This window comes from Nyctereutes procyonoides, unplaced genomic scaffold (genome assembly GCF_905146905.1).
Source record: "Nyctereutes procyonoides isolate TBG_1078 unplaced genomic scaffold, NYPRO_anot_genome, whole genome shotgun sequence".
Taxonomy (NCBI): Eukaryota; Metazoa; Chordata; class Mammalia; order Carnivora; family Canidae; genus Nyctereutes; species Nyctereutes procyonoides.
In genome coordinates, this window is record NW_026575082.1 from 16,845,385 (window position 1) to 16,866,396 (window position 21,012).

The following is a 21,012-nucleotide window of genomic DNA, read 5'->3' on the forward strand; positions in this document are numbered from 1 at the left end:
AAATGGTCTACTTCTTGGGCATCTTTAAAGCTGCCAGGTTCCAGATGGTGGGGAGACCAATGGATTGTGGGAGCTGTGTCAAGGCCAGGGAACTCGGCAAGACTCTATGGCTTGTGACTCTGGAGAACACTCCCAAGTGCTGGATTCTAACCCCAGGCTCTGAGGTTCCTCACCACTCCCTCTACCCAATGGCATTTTCAATGGAAGAAATCTTCCCTATCTCAATCTACATGTGAGAACAAATCAGTATGGCTTCAAAGCCATGGCAACGGTCTCCTTGGATACACTGATGTGGTCAATGTACCTGGAATTAAGGGGGCCTAGAGAGTAGAGAAGGTTAACTACCTAGACTGTCTCCTGGAAAATAAGCTCAAGTACACTTACATTTAAGAAATAACATGAATAACTTCTGAAAATCAACATCACTAAATAGTCTTTCCAGTTAACTTCTTTACTTCTTGAATGTGTAATAATTTGATTAGTTTACGAGCTAACCAAATCTAGTCCTTCAGAAACAAGCTCTGACACTTAACTGCAATGCTCCCCAAATCTCCTCTTTCTCATGTAGGGATTCTCAGCAACACTGGTAACACATCCATTTGATGACCTTGTTTGTTGTTTCTTGTTCACACCTGAAAACTACCTGAGGGCGGTCTCTGTACATGCCTAAGAGTCTGTGGAGGTAAATCTTTCATGCACCTAAGCAGACATACTCCTGGATATGAAGGTGGGAGCTGACATGGGAAGGGGCACTGCAGACAGGGCCTGCCTTCCAGCAGGCAGTGCTCCATTACTTCTGCATGAATTTAAGGTACTTTGGTTCCTAGAACCTCCCTTCCAAATTCATGGAGATGCTTCCAAAGTCACACAGGAGGGGCATTCTCCAAAGTGCAGGGGTTCCATAGAGCATGCATGTTAAGCTTTGCAAGCATTCCATAAAAATCATAATTCGTGCATTAACTTTTTAAATGACTTAAGACATAATGTTCAGCAGCATATACATTAAAAACACTAAACAGTAACAAAATAAGGAAAGCCCTTCTATCTTACCTACTTGAACTATTATTTAGGTGATAAAGCCACCCAAGCACACTGAAATTATTTTGGGTTAATATGAACTTGTGTGGTCTTAAACACGTTACTGATCCTCCCTGGGCCAGTTTCTCGTTTGTAAAAGGAGAAGAGCCAAACTCAGTCACTTTTTAGTCCTTCCCAACCCCACAGGCCTATGATTGCTCCGTAAGAGGAAGATCACAGAAAACAAAAATGGATTACTAACGAAACAGAAGGACCCTCTCCACCAGCACCATCAACAGGAAAATTTTCTCATCAAGGGCAGAAAGGTGGTGTTCAAAGGGCAAAGACCTAGGTAGGGCAAAAAGAAACAAAGAACTAATTCTCTCAAGTCGCCTGGACTGGGAGGAAGATTTAATCTCAAGGAAAATAAACAGGAAGTGAAAGCATTTAGACAGTAGCTGAAGGAGGAGGTGGCAAAGGTGTGGCCCAGAGAGCACCATGGAAGCCAAGGGAAAACCCTCCTTAGCATTGAGGACAGAAAGCAGAGAATTTAAAAACCAGTTAAGAAAAGAGAGAGTGTTAAATATCTGCTCACAGGTGGAAGAAAAAGGTTCAGGGACAACAGAGGCCGACAAAGACTGGAAACAAGATAAATATATAAGATGACAGAATTTGAAGGGTTCATATGATATCTTAATGCTACTAAAATCCTGTCTATTAATAAATATCTCATGTACCTGAGGTCCTTTGTGTTCTGGGTACCAATCAAGTTTCTCTTCATGTTAAAAAAAATATGTATTTTTTTAATGTTTATAGTATGCAACCCTATAAACCCCCTTCCCTTTCTAAATGCAGATCTAATTGATCAAGAAGTAGGAAAATTCATAGAAACATAGGACATTTACCAAATCAACCAGGAGCTACGAGTGACCCCTTCGGTATCTGGGAGATGCTCTTGATCAAGAGGAGAAAGAACAAAGCACGATGAGTCATAAGAAACAAGTAAGGCATGGGAACTATGTTAGAGAGACTTCTCTGGCCAAAGAAAACAACAAGTTGAAATTGATTAAATACAGAGCCAAAAAGGAGCATGGTAGAAATAACAAGGCCAAGGGACTGCTAAGTCCCTGTCAAGTATTAGGCTGGATCATTATTTGAAAATTAAGGTCAAACATTTTTTTTTCTCCCACCTAAAGAGGTAAACATGAACTAAGCAGAATGCACACATAGTAGTATTTTTACAGCTCTTCTAAGCCTCAACTCCAAGAAAAAAAGAACTATACTAAACACAAATTTTTTAAATTCCAAATGCCAAATTTAAGTAACTTTGTGGGGGGGGGGGGCAAGGGATAAGCTTTTCCAACGGCGTTGATTACTTTTAGCTTGACTGTAGAGCTTGTTTTAATTTAGGAAAGACACCAGGAATAGCGAGAATTGCAGAAGTCCTGCTTCCTTTATTCATTCCAGCCTAAGTTTACTTTCATTATACTCAAAAAATAAACATTTGAGCAAAGTTTGGCATCTGTTAAAAGAAGAGCACAAGAGAAAATGTTGCAGAACTGCTTTCCATTATTAAACAAAGAACCCAGTAATAACAGTTTCAAAACATGGGATAAAAACCAACGTATCAGTGGTATATGGGTTTTGTGGAAGGAGGGCACCTTCAATGTGTGGCTTTCCTCTGCACACAGAGCATGCGTTTTGATCATCCTGTTTTACTCTGTAATATCCCAGGCACCACAACAATTTTACAGACAGAGGCACCGTGGCATAGGAAAGAATACATGAATTACCACAAAACTAGTGGCAAAAAACTCTAGCTCCTTAATCTCCAAACCAAACATTTCCTACTAGGGTGGATCCCCACGCATTAAGCATTTGCCCATCACAGGTTTGGAGGCATGAGATAAAAATATGAATGAAGTCTCTCTAAGTGTTAGAAAAATGGACAGAGCCACCAAGGAGTTGATGATGCTGTAACCTAAATTTAACTGAAATAAAAGCATCCAATTATGCCATCTAGACTTCATTTTTATAAAATATCGTAACTGTATAACTCGAAGACATCACTGTATTAACAGGCTAACATTCAAGTTACAGGCAACCAAACACTTAATTTTAAGATAAACACACAGTACAGTAATACCTCTATTAACAAAGACACTGTGTATCAACGACATATTTCCTTGGCTGACCTCCGTGGAGTCAAAATATAAAAGGCACAGGAATGCATTTCAGAAGGTCACAAAGTAGAAGGCCAAGTTCAAATACATTATCACTCAATGATAGCTAAATGAACATTAGATTCGCCAGATGTTGTAGAAGACGTTATCTGAGATTCTTGGGTGGGCAGTGAGGGGGGCCATAGCTAAGATGTACAGAGACGAGGGAAATGCCCGGACCTGGGTAATGGGGAAGAAGGGATAGAGGAAGGTTACCTGAGGTGGAAGGTTCTTCCACAAAGAGCGATGTTAGGAAAAGACAAACACCCAATCCTTCAACAGGAAGAAGTAAAAGGAAGGGACCATGCACCTTTTCTGTTTGGATCAGAGGAGACATATTAAGGGGTACAGAGATGCATGGTGTTCTTATAGGAGTTAAAATGCAGAGAGCGTGACAAGAGAAGGGTGCTGGAAAGGGTGCAGAAAGAAAAGGCTCTAGTGGTTCATCAAAGCCGAACGTGGCTGCATGCACAGTCTTGGAGGATGACAGGCTCCGTTTACCCTCAGCTCTGTAGGGACCAGAGGGCCAACACCACAAGGGCTCACGCAGACCAACTCTACCACAAATGAACTCGGTTCCCAAAGGATCTGTTAATTGAGGTATCACTGTATGACCCTGAAAACGGTGTGCACAGACCGCGCGAAACGCTGTGCGGTTTACGAGTGAACAGGCTTTACTTGCACGTTTAAGCGAACAATATACTGACCGAAAACCAACTCTCCGCGTGTAGTGCAGACAGTTCTTGGTGACGTGGCTCTGGAAGTGCACCGACCTGCAGATGGCCCCGCACTCGGGGCAGGTGTAGGGAGATTTGTGCTGATGGATTCTCTGGTGAGATGCATAACTGCACTGGTTAGGAAGCAGCATCTGGCAGATAGTGCAAGTCTTCTAGATAAACCAGAGGGGGAAACAGGGTTGGTCCTACGAAGTTGTTTCTAATATGCAAAGAAGCGTGGTTAAACCCCAAAATAATTGCACATCGCTAATTTCAAATACTGCTAGCACAGATTCTAAACCCAAGGAAACATCAAACTTGAAAGTTAAACGTTTAATGTAAAAATCCCTTGCCCTGGAAAATAAAAATAGTATGTACCACTACGTTGTCAGGGTCATCCCAAAACATGAGGTCAAGAGAATGTCGGCTTCAGGCCGACTTCCAATTTTGTTACTCTTACATTTTGTTCAGTGCAGAGGAGGGGCATTAGAGGAGGTCATCTTACAAATTACATTAGCAAGTCAGCTTTAATGTGTAATTACAAGTTTACAGGCATCTATCTCAACAGTAGCCAGTTCCCACAACTCATAAAAAACTTTCTTCAGAATATTAAAATTAATCAGAGACTAATCCAGCTTCTTTCTTTCTTTTCCCAGTCACTTCAGTTACCTGAAATCTAAAATACAGAAATGCAAAAGAATGACCACAGCAATTAGTTGTTTCTCTTCCCCTTGAAATCATCTTTCAATGGATGAGCTAGAGTTTATAGGATTTATAAGATAACCAATGAACTCAAATTCAGATACATAAATTTCAATATTAAACTGAAACCTTACAAACCTTAAAATCTAGTCACATATAAAGACAGAAATGCTCTCTCGAAAAGGCTCTACACTTCACTAATCAGGAAAAACTGAAACACACTAAAACTGAAAACACATTTTTTTTCATCCCCTTAGGTATAAACAGTAATCATGGCATATTTTTAAAACTCAAAAACTGATAACTTAAGGTAAATACAAAGTGAAGACTTACTGTGTCCACTCCCAAAGCAAACCTAACACAGCACGAGATAAACGTATTCCAATTCTAGTTAGCCATTCATGCAACAAGTATATACTACCTTCTAAAATGTCTAATTTGTACTGAAGTCAGTTAAAGAAATTCTCAAAATACAGACTCTGGCTAAGATTTAAAATGACCTTTTATAACAAGAGGCATAACACTTTTAAAACATTTTTTTCTTTTAGCATTTAAATCAAGCCCCCAAAATTAAGGTTTTAAATTTCTGAGCAACTGAACTTTGGAAAACCAGAAACTTGCTTGAAAATTCTGTCCAACTTTCCTTCTGAAAGGACTAAAAATACAAATGTTTTCCCACAAAACGTTTATTGTAATCACAAAATAAGAACATCACAGGCAGCTTTGATGAGGCCAGCATCATTTAAAAAAAAAAAAAAGTTCCTTTTCTAACAACGCATACAGCCAGGGTTAAAACAAGCCACAACAAGGAAAAGTCATCTGCACCTTCATGCATTAGAAGATCCCGTTGATGTCTACACTATCAGAGGTAATCACTGGTTCCTTTGAACTCAGGTCTTCTATTTGCTTTCCCCACATGGTCATTAATCCCAGGCAGTGAATCATAACATCTGCGTTTCCACGCGCAACTGAGATAGGGACCCCATTCTACTATAGGCCAAGTCATGAACTAAGTACTTTAAATACAGGTAAATGCAACATCTCATTCAATTCTCATAACAATCTAGGACATAGGTAAGTGAAATCATTGGGAAGCTGCATACATTGCTGGACCTAGGAGCTCACTACTTAACCTATCAGAAGTGCCTGACCATCATGTTAGGATTCGAGGGGATCTACAGCTGCCTCTATAGCCCCTCTTTTATCTACAGCAATATTGTTATGCTATTTGATAATGGGGAAAAACAGCAACGTAAGTCTAAGAAAACCTAAAAAAAAAAAAAAAAGGAAAAAAAAAACAAAATAGCTTTCACATTATCTCTTGTCAAGGTATATCAACAAATACCCTTTGTAATACGCACAAAATTCTCAATAAATTATTTACTCTGCCCTGTTGGGCATTTGCTTGTTTATGATACCTCTAAAAATATATAAAACAGTCACGGAAATATTGGCAAATGAAAAGGCTTTGTTGCTAGCAGGTTAGATTATCGAAATGATTCAAGATTTTATGAACTACAGAGTGTTCTTTACAACAGAATTCTCGAAATGCAAAGGCCACGGAAAACGTGGGAAGAGTAACAGCAACAACAAATGCCACCATTTCAATACCGACCTTGCTCAGACCTGTTTCCTGGAGAGGGGAAGCATTCCCTTGGTGATGCACCTGTGTGGTGGGGAGGTCCGGCTGGGGGAGCTCTGTGAGGGCTGCTGGCGGCTGTCCCACCCCTCTTCCTTCCTGGCCACTGACTAACTCTGAGTATTTGCACTCACCCATTTCCCCTGGCTGGGGCTTCTCACCCACTCTGGACACAGAAGTTCCAGAAAGTGGGAGCTAGTACACACTACTGCCCCAAGTGAAAATGCATCCATATTTTGCAATTACTGAAATGGGATACTCCATCACTGGGGAATCACACTGGGTAAAGACCTTATCTATAACTTATACACACACACATGTATATATGTTCATACACATACACTGTATTTACTTCCACATTTCTCTCTAGGTACCTGCTTCCACTTCTTGCCTCTATTCCATTTTGAGAAAAAGCATGGTATTTTTGTCGTAGATATTCTCTTCCTTGATACTTGAGTGGTACCAATAGTTTTAAATTCATATGACTCGTGCCTAACTGTACTCCCTGAAGGTGTTTAGCTTCACTGTACCTGTTATAATGCTGTGAATACCCCCTGCTTCCTGAGACAGTGCTACAGCATTTTCACAGCACTAAAGAGAATATCCCATTAGCTTCTCTGAGACACTTTGAATTTGTGGCAATAACACCCATTCTCCAGATTTGGGGGGATATACTAGTATAGGGTCAGACCAGGATTCTTTGTGGTATAAAAGAATCTGACTTTCCTTCCTTTTTTGTAAATCAAAGGAACTACAATATATCTTAAAACTCTAATTCTCTACTATATAAGTTGAGGTTATTTACAAGAGGATAAAGCAGTTTAATGGGGCAGTACTTACTGTTTGAATAGAAAAAAGTATACAGTTGGCCCTTGAACAACATGGTTTGAACTGCACGGGTCCACGTACATGAGGATTTTTTATAGTACTGCAAGGTAATTTATCTTCCTTGTGATTTTAACATTTTCTTTTCTCTAGCTTACATGATAAGGATATGATATATAATACACACAACATACAAAATATGTTAATCAACTGTTTATGTTATTGGAAGGCTTCCACTCAATAGTAGGCTATTAGGTGGGCAGGTGGACAGGGGATGGGCTAAATGGGTGACAGGTGTGGAGGACACTTGTGATGAGCACTGGGTGTTATACATAAATGATGAATCACTAAATTCTAACATTACACTCTATGTCAGCTAACTAAAATTTAAATAAAAACTTAAATTTCCTACTCTGGGGCAGACTCCTTTGCTCAGAGAACTGCGACTTTTTAAAGTAAGATACTACTTTTCGAAAGTCAAGTAACATGAGAAAGAGACAGGAAGATAAAGCTGAAAAGTAATCACATTCCATATGTGACAATTACTCATATTGTGCCTTCTCCGCCCGGTCCTGGCACTGCCACGGGCAGCTGGCGCGCAGACACAGCTGGCAGGAAGGGGAATGGGGCACATCACGGTCGTACTGAGGACTCGGGGATGCTAGGGCTTGGCATCCTCCTTGCATGCAAGAGGAATTATCTGAGTAACCAGGGAAAGAATTCTATGTGTTTCAGTTCTTGTTTTAAGGAGAAAAACTGTCTGGGAAGGGTGAGAAAAGCCAGAGAAGTATGAGTAAATAAACCATGTACTGGGCTTACATACCAAGACACCAAAGCTGACAGCAGCCTGAAACAATGGGTCTGAAGGTCAAAACACCACCGGCTTAATAATCAGCCCCTGAGCTACGTAAACTACTTCTGTCCCATTGACGGCAGTTTTGAGGTCTTCTGACTACAGCAAAATTGCCCCAAAAATAATACCAGTAATAATAAAGTATCCCGGCTTGCTTTCTGGCTCTTGCTTTCATCCCTATTCACGATGAGAACACAAAGCCTTTCATTTCAGATCACACTTAAGTGAGAAATAACACAAAGCAAGATTTACAAACAGAAAGGACTATATACCTACTTTGGTTTCCAAGCTGGTGAGTTGTGGTGGTTTTGTCCTCAAATCATTCTGTTGCACTAAAAATTTTTCTAATAAGAGTTGACAGTTGAAAGAGCAGATTTGCAGAAAGCGGTATGGTCAGCACATATAATCTACTCAGATGATAATCACGGGAGAAAAGGTTGATGATGTCGAAATGCAAACTGGGATTGGAGTGGTCCGACCAGAATTTAATGGGTCACTTAGAAGAAGAGCAGGACCAAGCAAGAGTGGAGAGTCTCCGGCTAGTAATATTTTGGGTGGGCGAGGGCACTGAGGTGGGCTCCAGGGTTTCCAGAGCAGGTGCCTGGGCAGAGTATGCCTCGGAAGAGCAGACTGGGGCTGCTTACGATAATTTAATATACGCTTCGTGCTGTGTTAATGATGCTCAGAAACTAAACTGAATCAGCGATCCTGGAAAATGAGGACCACTGCAGGAAAAGTCACCTCTAACTGTACTTTTGGAGCTGACCTGGCTAGAACCCAAGATTCCATTCTCTTATAATTCTTATGGTCTCTGCCCCTGTAAAATGCTTCTAGATTCTAGGTTATCGGCGTGACGAAGCGGAAAGAATAATGAATTGGCTATAAAAAAAAATCTTGCCTTGAGTCCCCATTCTGCTACTCACTGGGCATGTGTTTCTTCAACTGTAAAACAAAAGAGTTGACCAAAGGACCTGTAACATTTTCTGATTCTATGTCCATTCTACAGGAAGAAAACATTCTACCAATTAAGAGGTTATATAGTAGGCACTTCCAGTCTGTACTTGGCTAAATTTAGTCATGGTTTTACCAGAGGTGAAGCAAAGACATTCCATTCAGATACATTTTAGTATCAATTATTAACAGTACAGTTGTCAGCTCTTAAATACTTCATGGAGAATAAGGAAGCTTCTCCACCCCTCCACCCACTCCTTTTCTCAATGTGCCCCAGAGCAGGGATTATTATAGGTCAGAATAAAGACCTCCAAACAGGGCAGATTTACTGGTGTTACAAAGTCAAGGGCCCGCAGGACTCCATTTTCACTGCACTGCTTGGTTCCACGTGGTTGGGCAGGGAAATGACCCACCCAAGATTCTTTGCCATCCCACCCTCTCCTTCAGCTGCTTGCTCCTCCGGGAGATCAGCAGACATAGGCAGGGCAGTCAGGACATGGGCTAAGCGTGCCTGGAGCCCTGCCCCTATCACATAGCAGAGTGGGACGGAATTCCATGACTTGGATTCTGGCTTGGGGAATGTAGGGCCGGCGGGCCTTGAGCTAAACCCTACATTCCAACCCAGCTCTTGGTAGAGGCCTCTACCAGCAGGTGTGTGGAGCAAGAGGCCAGTGATTTATAAAGTGGCACTCTGATGGTCTGTGGCAATCGCTACTTTTGTACAGACTGGCCACAGAACATTTGAGAGAGGAGGAGTAACTGGCACAGCAGAAATCAGCACAAGCCACCAAAACCCTCCTTCATCCCACGACCTTCTCGAAAGGTCTCAAAAGGGTGAATGCGCATGCCTGGGGAGATGGCAGGAGGAGATCCAGCACATGCGGCCACACTTGGTGTTAACAGAAAAAGAGACCCTTTGCTGAGTTCCAACAAGCATCCCTGGGAAACTCCTGGAAGGACCCATTCCAACAGCAATGGGAGTCAACATCTAAATGGGGAGAAAACTGAGTGATGAAAAGGTAATGGTGATTGTGCTCAACCAAGAAAACGTGGTTCCCAAGAGAAACGCTGGGTTCTACAGACAACAAAGGGAAAAGAAGAGATTCGCCTCCTTATCCCTAATTGCTTTCATGGGTGGGCTAAGAGCCAAGGATGCATGGAAATGTCTCAACTAGAGAGAAGAGAGGAATCCGGGAGAGTCGAGTAGGATGTTTGCTTCCAGGACACCTAGTTCCAAAAAACAACTGAGAATCACAAGCTGGAAGGCTCAGGCTGAGCCTAACGATGTAATTATGGGATCTCTCTTTAAAGCCACACCAGCTCTAAAGGATAAAGGATATTTAAACAGTTTGAAATGTCTATTTCCAGGAAAGGGGGAAAGAAATAGCTTTACCTATTCCTTCCACCATGCACAGGTGAAACTTCCGGGCATTATGTATAAAATAGACATTAAAAGACTCTGAAAAACAGAGAGAAGAAATGAGGCTGGCTAGAGACCTCAGAACCCTAGGAATGACACAGTGATGAGTTCTCTCAGTTTCTTTTTTGCCTCACGTGCCCACATTTGGAGCTGAAGAAGCTGGCAACCCAGAAACACCAAGACCCCCCCAAAAAAAATCCCCCAAAAAAGTCTCCTCTCACGAGTCAAAGGACCAGAGAAAGGTCAGGCTAACAAAATAGAAAACTTTTGGGGATCCCTGGGTGGCTCAGCGGTTTAGCGCCTGTCTTCGGCCCAGGGCATGATCCTGGAGTCCCGGGATTGAGTTCCACATCAGGCTCCCTGCATGGAGCCTGCTTCTCCCTCTCCCTGTGTCTCTGCCTCTCTCTTTCTCTCTGTGTCTCTCATGAATAAATAAATAAAATCTTAAAAAAAAAAATTAGAAAACTTTTTAGACAATGACTGCTCTACTCCAGCCAAATACCACATTAAACACTGTGGCTGCACATCCACCATACCAAGTCCAGGAGCAACCCAGACTTCTACGCTCTTGCAAATGGTAGTAAATTGTCCCAACACCTCTGCCTAGATGGTATCGGAGAAAGTCAGCAGGGAAGAGGGACTTTCATCCCTACACCAAGTGATGGAGCCCTTCTACCAGCCCAGAAGGTATTTTTTAAAAATGCCAAAAGAAATCTCTAGACCCAGAAAGTTTCACTGAAGAATTCTACCAAATACTGAAAGAAGAATGAACCCTAATTGTACAGTCTCTTTCAGAAAATAGAACACTTCTCAGTGCATTATATAAAACTAATACTGACCTGTCCAAAACCAATAAAAGACAGTACCAAAAAATAAAAATAAAAACCCTGATGAATATACATGTAAAACACTAATAAAATATTAATAGATAAACTTTACAATATGTAAAAAGAATCAGGGGCACCGGGGTGTCTCAGTGGTTGAGCATCTGCCTTTGCTCAGGTTGTGATCCCAGGGTCCTGGGATCAAGTCCCGCATCGGGCTCCACGCAGGGAGCCTGCTTCTCCCTCCGCCAGTGTCTCTGCCTCTCAGGAATGAATAAATAAAATCTTAAAAAAAAATTTTTCACTACAGCCTGACCAAGTGGGATTCATTCAAGGGATGCAAGGCTGGTTCAATACCTGAAAACTCAATGTAAGCTATCCTCCCAATACTGAATCCAATAAACAAGTACAACAAAGTCAGGAAGTACGTGATATATATAGAAAAATTAGCTGTATTTCATATCAGCAATGAACATATGAACACAGAAAAACACAATACCATTTACAATTGTTAGGAAGGAAACAAGAAAAGAGCAGGATAAGACATTTAGAAGACTTGTATGATGAAAAGCACAAAATAAAAGAAAATAAAAGATCTAGATAAATGGAGAGAGGAGCTTGGGTTCTGTTGAGTGTCTGACTTGATTTAGGCTCAAGTCACGCTCTCAGAGTTGTGGGATTGAGCAAGGCGTATGCTTGTCCCTCTCCCTCTACTGCTCCCCTTGATCATATGCACACTTCCTCTATCTCTCAAATAAATTTTAAATAAATAAATAAATAAATAAATAAATAAATAAATAAATAAATAGACATTCCATGTTCATGAACTGAAAGACTCAACATAGTAGAGATATTGATTCTCCCCAAACTCATATACAGGTTTAAATTTAATTCCTATCAAAATCCCAGATTTTGTAGATATAGACAAGACTATTCTAAAATTTATATGGAAAAGCAAAAGAACTAGAATAGCTAAAAATAAGTCGAGTGTCAACTATACTTCAATTAGAAAAAATAACTATTTTGAGAAAAAAGAATAAAGTTGGGCATATCACGTACTAGATTTCAAGATACTTTATAGTTACTATAATCAAGACTGTGTAGAACTGGTACAGGGACAGACATGTAAATCAATGGAACAGAACCCAGAACCCAGAAATAGCCACATACAAATATGCCCAATGAGGAGCACCTGGCTGGATTAGTCCATACAGCGTACAACTCTTGATCTTGGGGTTGTTGAGTTTTAGCCCCACATTGGGCATAGAGCTTACTTAAACATATACATATGCCCAACTGATACTCAACAAAGGTGCCAAGGAATTCAACAGAGGAAAGACAAACGGTCTTAGAAGAAGACGACATGCATGGAGAAAACAAACAACAATAAAAGAACTCAGCATACGTCTCATACCTTATACAAAAACTAACCCAAATGGATCATGGGCTTAAATAAAAAACCTAAAACTACAGAACTTTTAGGAAAAATATTTTCAGGATCTAGAGCAAAAAACAGATTTGACACCAAAAGTATGAGCTATAAAAGGGAAAACAGATACACTGGACTTCATCAGAACTGAAAGCATTTGCTCTTCCAAAGACCTATTTTAAAGATGCAGAGGTTTAATAGTACTTCAAAAAAAGTTTTTAAAAACCGGAAAGACAAGCCACAACTGGGAGAAAAGACTTGCAACCACACACCCAACAAAGGACTAGTGAGTGTCTAGAATACAAGAGCTCCTAAAACGCAACAGTTTAAAAACACACATGCGATCTAATTAGAAAAATGGGCAAAAGACACAAGGAGACATTTCACCAGAAAGGATATAAGAGGACACATAAACATATATATGGAAAGAGATGTTCTACATCCTTTGTTACTGGAGAACTGCAAATGAAGACCACAAGCAGCTACCACACACCTACCAAAATGACTAAAATGGAAAATACCAACAAAAGCCGGCGAAGACGCAGAGAAACCGGGTCACCCATACACTGCCCGTGCAATATAAAACGGTTTGGCCACTCTAGCAAAGTGTTTCTTAAAAACATAAACATGCAACTATCATATGACCCAGCAACTGTCCATTTGGGCATTTATCCCAGCAAACTTAAATGTGGGTTCACACAAAAACCTGTACACAAATGTTTAGAGCAGCTTTATTCATAATTACCCCAAGCTGGAAACAGTGCAGATTGTCCTCCAAAGGCTGAAAGGTAAATACCCCGTGGAACCAGCTCACATGGAACACTACTCAGTGATCTAAAAGAACAGACTACTGGTACATGCCACAGCCTGGATGAGTCTCCAGGGAATCCCGCGGAATACAAAAGCCAATTCCCATAGGTTACATATGGTATGGCTCTATTTACAAAGCATTCCTGAAATAACAACAGACCATAAAAATGGAGAACAGACTAGTGGCTGCTGGGGGGTTCAGAAGCGGGTAGGGGTGGCTAAGCAATAGGAGAGATCCCTGCGGTTGTAGAAATATTCCGCAGACTCAGTGCACCGGTGTCGATATCCTAGTTATGATACTGTTCTACAGTTTTGCAAAGTGTAGTACTGGGGGAAATGAAAAAAAAGGGTACCCAGGATCTCTGTATTATGTCTTACATGAATCTAAAATTATGTCAAAATAAAAAGTTTTAATTTTAAAAATTCAGTGATTTGATAAGGAGGACCCAGAACACTGTGGCATTATTAGGAAAAGTTTTTACATGATTATGGTGATTCCAAGTAGAGGCGGGCAGGAAGGAGGAAGGGAGGGACGCTGGGAGGAAAGCAGGCAGGAAGAACAGCCCATTGCCAGGAGGCCTAGTCCTTTCTCTGGGCCTGGTACAGTCTAAAGCTGGCAGGCAATGAGCGATGGGTAGTGGGCCCGTTAGTCCTGCTGGGGCCCCAACATCACACTCTTTAACCTTCAGAACCAACAGTGGCAGCAGGGTCCGCGCAGGCATCCGCTGTGGATGGTTCCCTAACTTAACTAACACTACTTTGCACACCTAGGGACACTGCCAGAGGAGAGCTCAGGAAAGCTCAGGAAAGCTTGAGCGGGAAGCCACAGGGGGTGGTGACAAAGGGGAGGGAGTCCACTCTCTCGGTTCACTGATGTCTTACCAAGAATGGGGAGGTCCACAGAGCAATGGAAAGTAAGGTCTTAACTACCTGACTGTGCTAGACCAGAGGAAAGAAGGGTCTGAGAAAGACTGGTGCTTGAGAGGCCACCGGTCCGGCTTCTACAGTTTGTTGGAAGACGGGAGGGTTTTAAGTGCCACCCGCAGGGAGGGAACAGTTCACATAGGTAGATTTTCTTCCCAACTGGATTTAAGTCCACAAACTGTAAGGTGTGTGACGGCCACGTGAACGGCAAACTGGAGAAGATGAACAATTCTTCCTTTCTCTCGTCTGCTCTCCCGGTCTTCGGCCCCACCTCCACCACCCACCATTACCTGATGCCACACCCGGTGACTGCAATGGGGGAGGACGCCCCCCCTCAGCTTCCACGACACCCCAGGCTGGTAGGGCAAGAGCCACACGGATCCTACCAACGTCCTGGACAGGGGGAGAGACTTGGGGTTGGCGTGATTTAAAGTGCGTGCTGGCGAAGTGGCAGCCCTCCCACTGAGAGCCACGCAGGCTGGGCTGCTGGGCAAGGGGCCAGGCTGCCCGCTGGTCTGCAAGAGAACCCCTCTGGCCCAGTCTGAGAAGAAGGGAAATTACGGGAGGTGGTGGGCAGCGTTCTGGGCAAGGCCTCCAGTAAGACAAGAAGTGGGGAACAGGGAGGGCACAGCAGGGGGCACGTTTGTGTTGCCATCCGGCCGTGCCTGGGAGGCAGGGCGAGGTGTCTAGCTCGATGTCCAGTTGGCCCTAGAGTCAACGTTACTCTGCCATGAACCACTCCTAAGCGTTCCAGGTGAAACGGGCGAGCCACACTGAACACTCGTCCCAGCAAAAGGCGAAAGTCAAGGCAAAGCAGCCACACACACGAGAAATGATGCTACGCTCCTTCCCTGAGGGCAACCTCCACCTTAATCCGACTCTGGTTTGGCTGTTGAGCCTGGACGGTCGACAAAGAACCAAAGCTAGGGAATCCGTGGAGGAAGGAAATATCCTGTGTGCCCATGTCCTTTCTCCTTCCTGGACAAGAAGAGACCCCAAAGAGAACAGACTATGGGCGGGCAGCTCAAAATGCCAGCTAGTGAGCAGCGCACATGACACAGAGGCGGGGAGGGCCCCCCGAAGCCAGGACCTGGTCCACCATCCCACACAGAACACCAGCAGACGGTGAAACCAGGCCACACAACAAACTGAATGGAAGAAATAGCTTTTCTTTTAACTGCATCCTTTGGAGATGAGAAGAAATATTACCTTTCTGATGAAGCCGTGACAAGGTTAAGAGGGCACCTGAAAGAACCCAAGCCCTGTCACCAGGATACACTAGAAGAGCATGCCAATCTCCGCCTTCCTGAACTAGCTGGCCACTCTGCTGAGTGTTCCACTGTCCCAGCCAATGAAACATTTAGCATCCAATGCTGCAAGAATGCTCTCAGAACTATCATTTCCATCGCCACTAAACTGAAAATCCAAAGAAAAAAAAATATCGAGGTATTCTTGATCTTTCGGTCCCCAAACTCAAGATCCCACCAAAAACTGTTCGCGCTTGAGGAACTGATCCTGGCAGAACTACCAGACATCTGGACTGCAGCATCAACTCCCTGGTTAGCAAGGTACAGAGGCAAATAAAGCAAAGATTGGCTCACTGCTGGGTCTTCACAAACAGAAACTCGAACCAGAGTATACTAGCTCAAACTAGCAACCCCCCTTCCAATTTCACGAGTTATCTACTTTAAACAATAAATCATATGGTCTCTCTAGCTTGAATCTGGTTCCTTCGACATGTCCAGTTTCTTCCAAATGATAAGTATCATATATATGTAAAACACACTGATCTATTGGCCAAATGGTGCCTCCTGGAGAACAGCAAATGAGAGAAGATAGAAGGACTGACACGAACTTCACCAGCATTAACCCACTGTGACATATACTTCACCAGCATCAACCTACACTTCACTCAAAAAAACAAACAACAAAACAAAACAAAACAAAAACCCCTGCAAAGAAATGCAAAGGTATTGTATTCAAATGGAGGTGGTTTTCCATTTGTAGCATAAATTCATTGCACTGAGGACTATTACTGAACATACTTCCAGACCAACATCGTGAAGTAGGCACACCACATAACTGAGTACCAAATAAGTCTGTTTAACTATACAAGACAGTAATTCTAAATAACAACAGGAATTTTTTTTTTTTTAAATCCCAAAACTGTTGTAGACAGCTTAGGAATACTGGTGATGTGACCTGATGTGAACACCCAATACAACGGCATTAGCCAGATCTCAGACTGCCCACATATGGACACCAATGACCCAATCACCTACTAACTCGTTTATCTAAGTCTAAGGCTCCATAACTCAACTGGTACATAGAGTTTGTCTAAAAAAGAAAAAGGAAACAAAAATCACCTTCCAAAAAAATTGTTTTTAAAATAAGACTCCTATTTCAACATTGTTCATTCAAGTCTATGAAAACAATCCTTTCTTTCACACATCATGCACACACACCCATTTAGCTGAGCTCCCACCCCTGAAACAGAGGGCTTTGTATAGAGCACTCATGTCTACAGATTCATCACCGAAACACCAAAATGTAAGTGATACTCTACTTGTCCACTCGTATCTGCAGCCTGCTGGAAGTGTGTAGCCAGCGACGTCTCATCCTGGAAAACTTCGTTACACTCCAAACATTTCAGACTATGCCTACAGAGCTTGGATGGGTCTTCATCTAGAGGCATAGCTGGAATGATGGGTGTGCTGGAGGGAGCGGATATGACTGTCCCCGTTATGCCAGACTGAATTTTCGTTACAGTGTGTGTGCTGGCGCCCACGGAGCTTGGAAGAGCAGACGACGACGTGGAAGTATTGCTTGATGGAGAGACAATCATTTGATCAGCTGGGACTGGCTTTAAGATCAAGTGGGAGCACTGCATCACAACCCCCTTTTCCTTATGCCCGCGGGCATGGGAAAGGAGACTGCACTTGTTGTAAAAAACGAGGTTCTTTGTACAGTGGTTACACGTTACTTCGATGCGCACACTGCGTCGGTCGTAGTGTTGGGTCAGGCTCTTTTCGAGGGCAAAGGAGTCCCCGCACTCCAAGCACTTGTACCCGCGGGTCGGTAACGTGATGCCTGCGTTGGCAGGAGGACTGAGGTTGGGGATGTAAACTGGGACTGGGTTGACGCTGCTCAGCACCTTGTTGAAAGCTTCCACCACGGAACTCTGCAAGGAGGACACCACCTGGACTCGAGACACCTTTTTGGGTGGTTGCGAGGCTGCTGCATTGATTATTGCCTGCTTTATTTGCTGCTGAGGTTTGGTTAGCACTTGGCGGAGCTCAGAGGTGGCCTGGGCGCCCTGAGGCAGAAGGTTAAGGTTGGCGAGGTGCACAGTCTTTGGCACGAGTTTGGCGTTGGCCAGGCTGGATGCCGGCACCACAACGGTTTGCTGCTGGATGGCGTTGGCGGCTTTGATGATGGCGCTGCTGGCGCTCTGAACCGAGGCAGCAGATATGACCGTGGCTTTGACCGTCGTGTTGTTGGCGAGCTTCAAATTGATGACCTGCGATCCCGCCGTCTTGACGGCAGACACCGGGAGGAAGGCAGTTGCCACGGGCTTAATGGTGACCTGTTTGGGGGTCAGCTCCGCAGGGGCGACTGCGTTGGTGACCACCGCCGACTGCAGAGGTGCTCTGGGCGGGGAGGAGAGGACGGCAGCCGAAGCCTGCGAGGACAGGAGGGACGTCACAGACGCCATCACGGAGCCTGCCTGCTCAGAGGGCTTTTTTCCAGAGTCGAGATCAACCTCTGGCAACACCCTCGTCACTGTTCGCTTTATTTCCCCAGAAGATGTTTTAATGGTCTTGATGCGGACTTTGGGGATTGCTGGTGTCGACCCTGCGGGAGAGGACGGCGATCCCTTGCTGCTGTTCTCACTGGAGATGCTCCGGGGGCTATCCGGCTGCTTCAGGGTCACCTTCTTCGTCCCGTCGATGAGGCTCTGGGATTCAGGAGACTTTTCCATGGCCCTGGGACTGTCGTTCGCTTCCTTAGGTAACGGAGAGGATCCCCGGGAGTCGGCCACCGGTTCTTTGCAGGAGTCGGAGGCAGCCTTCTTAGCACTCAGGGCTGCGATCGCGGCTATACACGAGGACAACTTGGACGACGGCTTGGACCTCGACAGCGCGAGGCCGCCGAGGCCGGGCTCACTCTTCTCTGAGCTCGGCTTCCCGTCGTGCGCCCGGTTTTCAAGCACCTTTTCAGAGTTTTCCTTTAGCTTATCCTCTGCTTTTCTGGCTTTAAAGGGTTCGTAAACACTCAGATTTATGGAATTTGTTTCCGTTTCCCTCTTAACAGTTCTGTTTTTCTCTAGGTTGCCCGCAGGAGAGATTCCAGTTTTGCTCACGCCGTCCCCTCCGAGCGCCTTGGGCTTGTCGTAGTCCTGCTGGGCGGACGACCCCGTCAACACGTTCGACCGGAAGCCGGAACGCACGTCCTCCTTGTCCGGGGGGTCGTCCACTTCTATCTTCTCGTCGTCGTCAAACTCCTCAGCGCTGGAGATGGGGCTAAACTGGCTGAACGTGGAGTCTTTCAAAGTCACCTCTGAGGTAGGCGCCTCTCCTTTCGAGGACTTGGCTCCGTCTTTGCCGTAACTGTCCAGAGAGGACGCGGTGAGAAAGCCGTTGTGTAGGCCGTTGCCGGTGGGATTGTGGCCGTCCTTCTCCGCGCCCTCGGAGGAATCGATGTTCCGAACGTTCTTCACGATGACACTGACGCCCACGTCGGAAGAGGAGGGCGTGTGGGAGTCCTCATCTCCGTGCGCGTTCTGCTTGATGTGGCTTTCCTGCTCATCGTGCGCAGACTCAATAGCCGCTTTCGGATCGACCATATCTGGGATGTCAAATGCTGCCAGGAGGTCATCGAAGTCCGGGGTCTTCATATCCCCCATGGTCATGGATTTGGTCAGATGTTCTGTCAAACGAACACAAACACTTCCATCAGCAATGAGCACTCTGTCAGGATGCGATACACACCCCTCTGGGACTTACACGGACACGGTGATGACGAGCAAGAAAGAGCAGGTTGGTAAGTGTACGCGTCTTACAACCAGGAAACTCTGAGCGAACACACACACCAGGCCACACGTATAGCAGCTTCGAGCTAAATTTCCCCCAAGTGCTGTACAGCACCAGCAGAACACCTCTCTTTTTTTTTTTTAAGATTTTATTTATTTATTCATGAGAGACACAGAGAGAGAAAGAGAGAAATAGACACAGGCAGGGGGAGAAGCAGGCTCCATGCAGGGAGCCCAACGTGGGACTCGATCCCGGGACTCCAGGACCACGCCCTGGGCCGAAAGCGGCGCTAAACTGCTGAGCCACCCAGGGATCCCCAGCAGGACACCTCTCTAACAAGAATGAAGTGGACTGGAACCAGCACGGCATGAAAAACAGGCTTTGGTGTAACGGCCAGAACATTTGTCATATATCAACTGGATTCATCGCACAGTTTTCACAAAACGCAACTCCCAAACCTCTTTTAACCTCTACAGCATTCAATTCTACTGGCAAAATTAGCGTTATTATGGTCGCCATCACATTTGGCCTATCAAATTAAAAGGAATATGTGACAATCCAAAAACCAATTAGAGAGATTTCAGTTCACCCACATCACAAATGAGCATCCCAACATCACAAATGAGCATCCCAACCCATCACGGGGTATCTACTGCTAGTAAAGTTGCACCTGCGTTTTTTGTTTTGTTTTGTTTTGTTTTTTTAGATTTTTATTTATTTATTCATGAGAGACACAGAGGGAAGGAGAGAAGCAGAGATACAGGCAGAGGGAGAAGCAGGCTCCATGCAAGGAGTCTGATATGGGATTCAATTCTGGGACTCCAGGACCAAACCCTGGGCCAAGGGCAGGCGCTAAACTGCTGAGTCACCCAGGGATCCCATCCACCTGAGATTTAAAAAAGAAAAAAAGAGAAAACAAATTCCTAAGAAGCTTACACTATCAGTTTTTATTTAACCCTAATTTTCTCTATTATGTCAGGGAAAAAAATACTCTCCTGGTAGAAACGTACAGCATCGCTTCCTTCTCCCTCCCTGGTTCAGTGCTTTAAGTGGTTAAGGTGACACGCGGCCATTTCCTAATTGCCACTCATCCAACACACTTGTTGTCCAAGTGGCTGAGAACGGCCCTGCCATTGACACAGCTCTCAGCATGTAGCAACATGGGCTCGAGGGCACAGCAGAGCCTGGGAGAAGGCAGGGCTTCCCTGCACCGGGGCTGGATCGGGGTGGGGAACGTTTTGTGAGGGGCCCCCATTAATGTCGGCAAAACCCGAGGAGGACAGAGTTTTGGGAAAATAGATGGTCACAGCTATTACTAAAGATGAAGGATTATAAACACATGAAATGCTTGGGGTCTCTAGAGGGCACCCTTCGCCCCACCTGCAGAGGACACGGGATTGTGGCCATCCGGTGAAACTCCACCACAGGGGAGATCTTTCACCTGCACGAACCCCAAAGCACGCCACCTGTTCCTATTATCTTCTGGAATGCAGCACCACACGTGTGTATACCTGTCTCCTCGTACCTACTAGCCCGTCAGCTGACTGAAGATGGCAATGTCTCAATCACCTCTGTGCCATAAACGCCACATGGCTAACACATCATGAGTCAGGGGCCAGCATCCTGGCCTTCTCAGAAGGACGGGCC

At 44.4% G+C, this 21,012-nt stretch overlaps 1 protein-coding gene across 14 annotated transcripts in view; it reads right to left on the reverse strand.

The window, feature by feature from the left end:
• LOC129514481 (zinc finger protein 532) overlaps positions 1–21,012 on the reverse strand; it is a 107,536-nt gene that overhangs the window by 38,401 nt on the left and 48,123 nt on the right. For 13 of the 14 annotated variants that reach the window (XM_055333066.1, XM_055333057.1, XM_055333065.1 and 10 more), the window contains 2 exons: positions 16,899–19,261; positions 3,947–4,128 (listed from right to left, as the gene is read on the reverse strand). In XM_055333066.1, the coding sequence (XP_055189041.1) occupies positions 3,947–4,128; positions 16,899–19,244 (2,528 nt within the window). In that variant the 5' untranslated portion in view covers positions 19,245–19,261. The remainder of the gene's footprint in view (positions 1–3,946; positions 4,129–16,898; positions 19,262–21,012) is intronic. The other variant, XM_055333070.1, reaches the window with a different exon arrangement.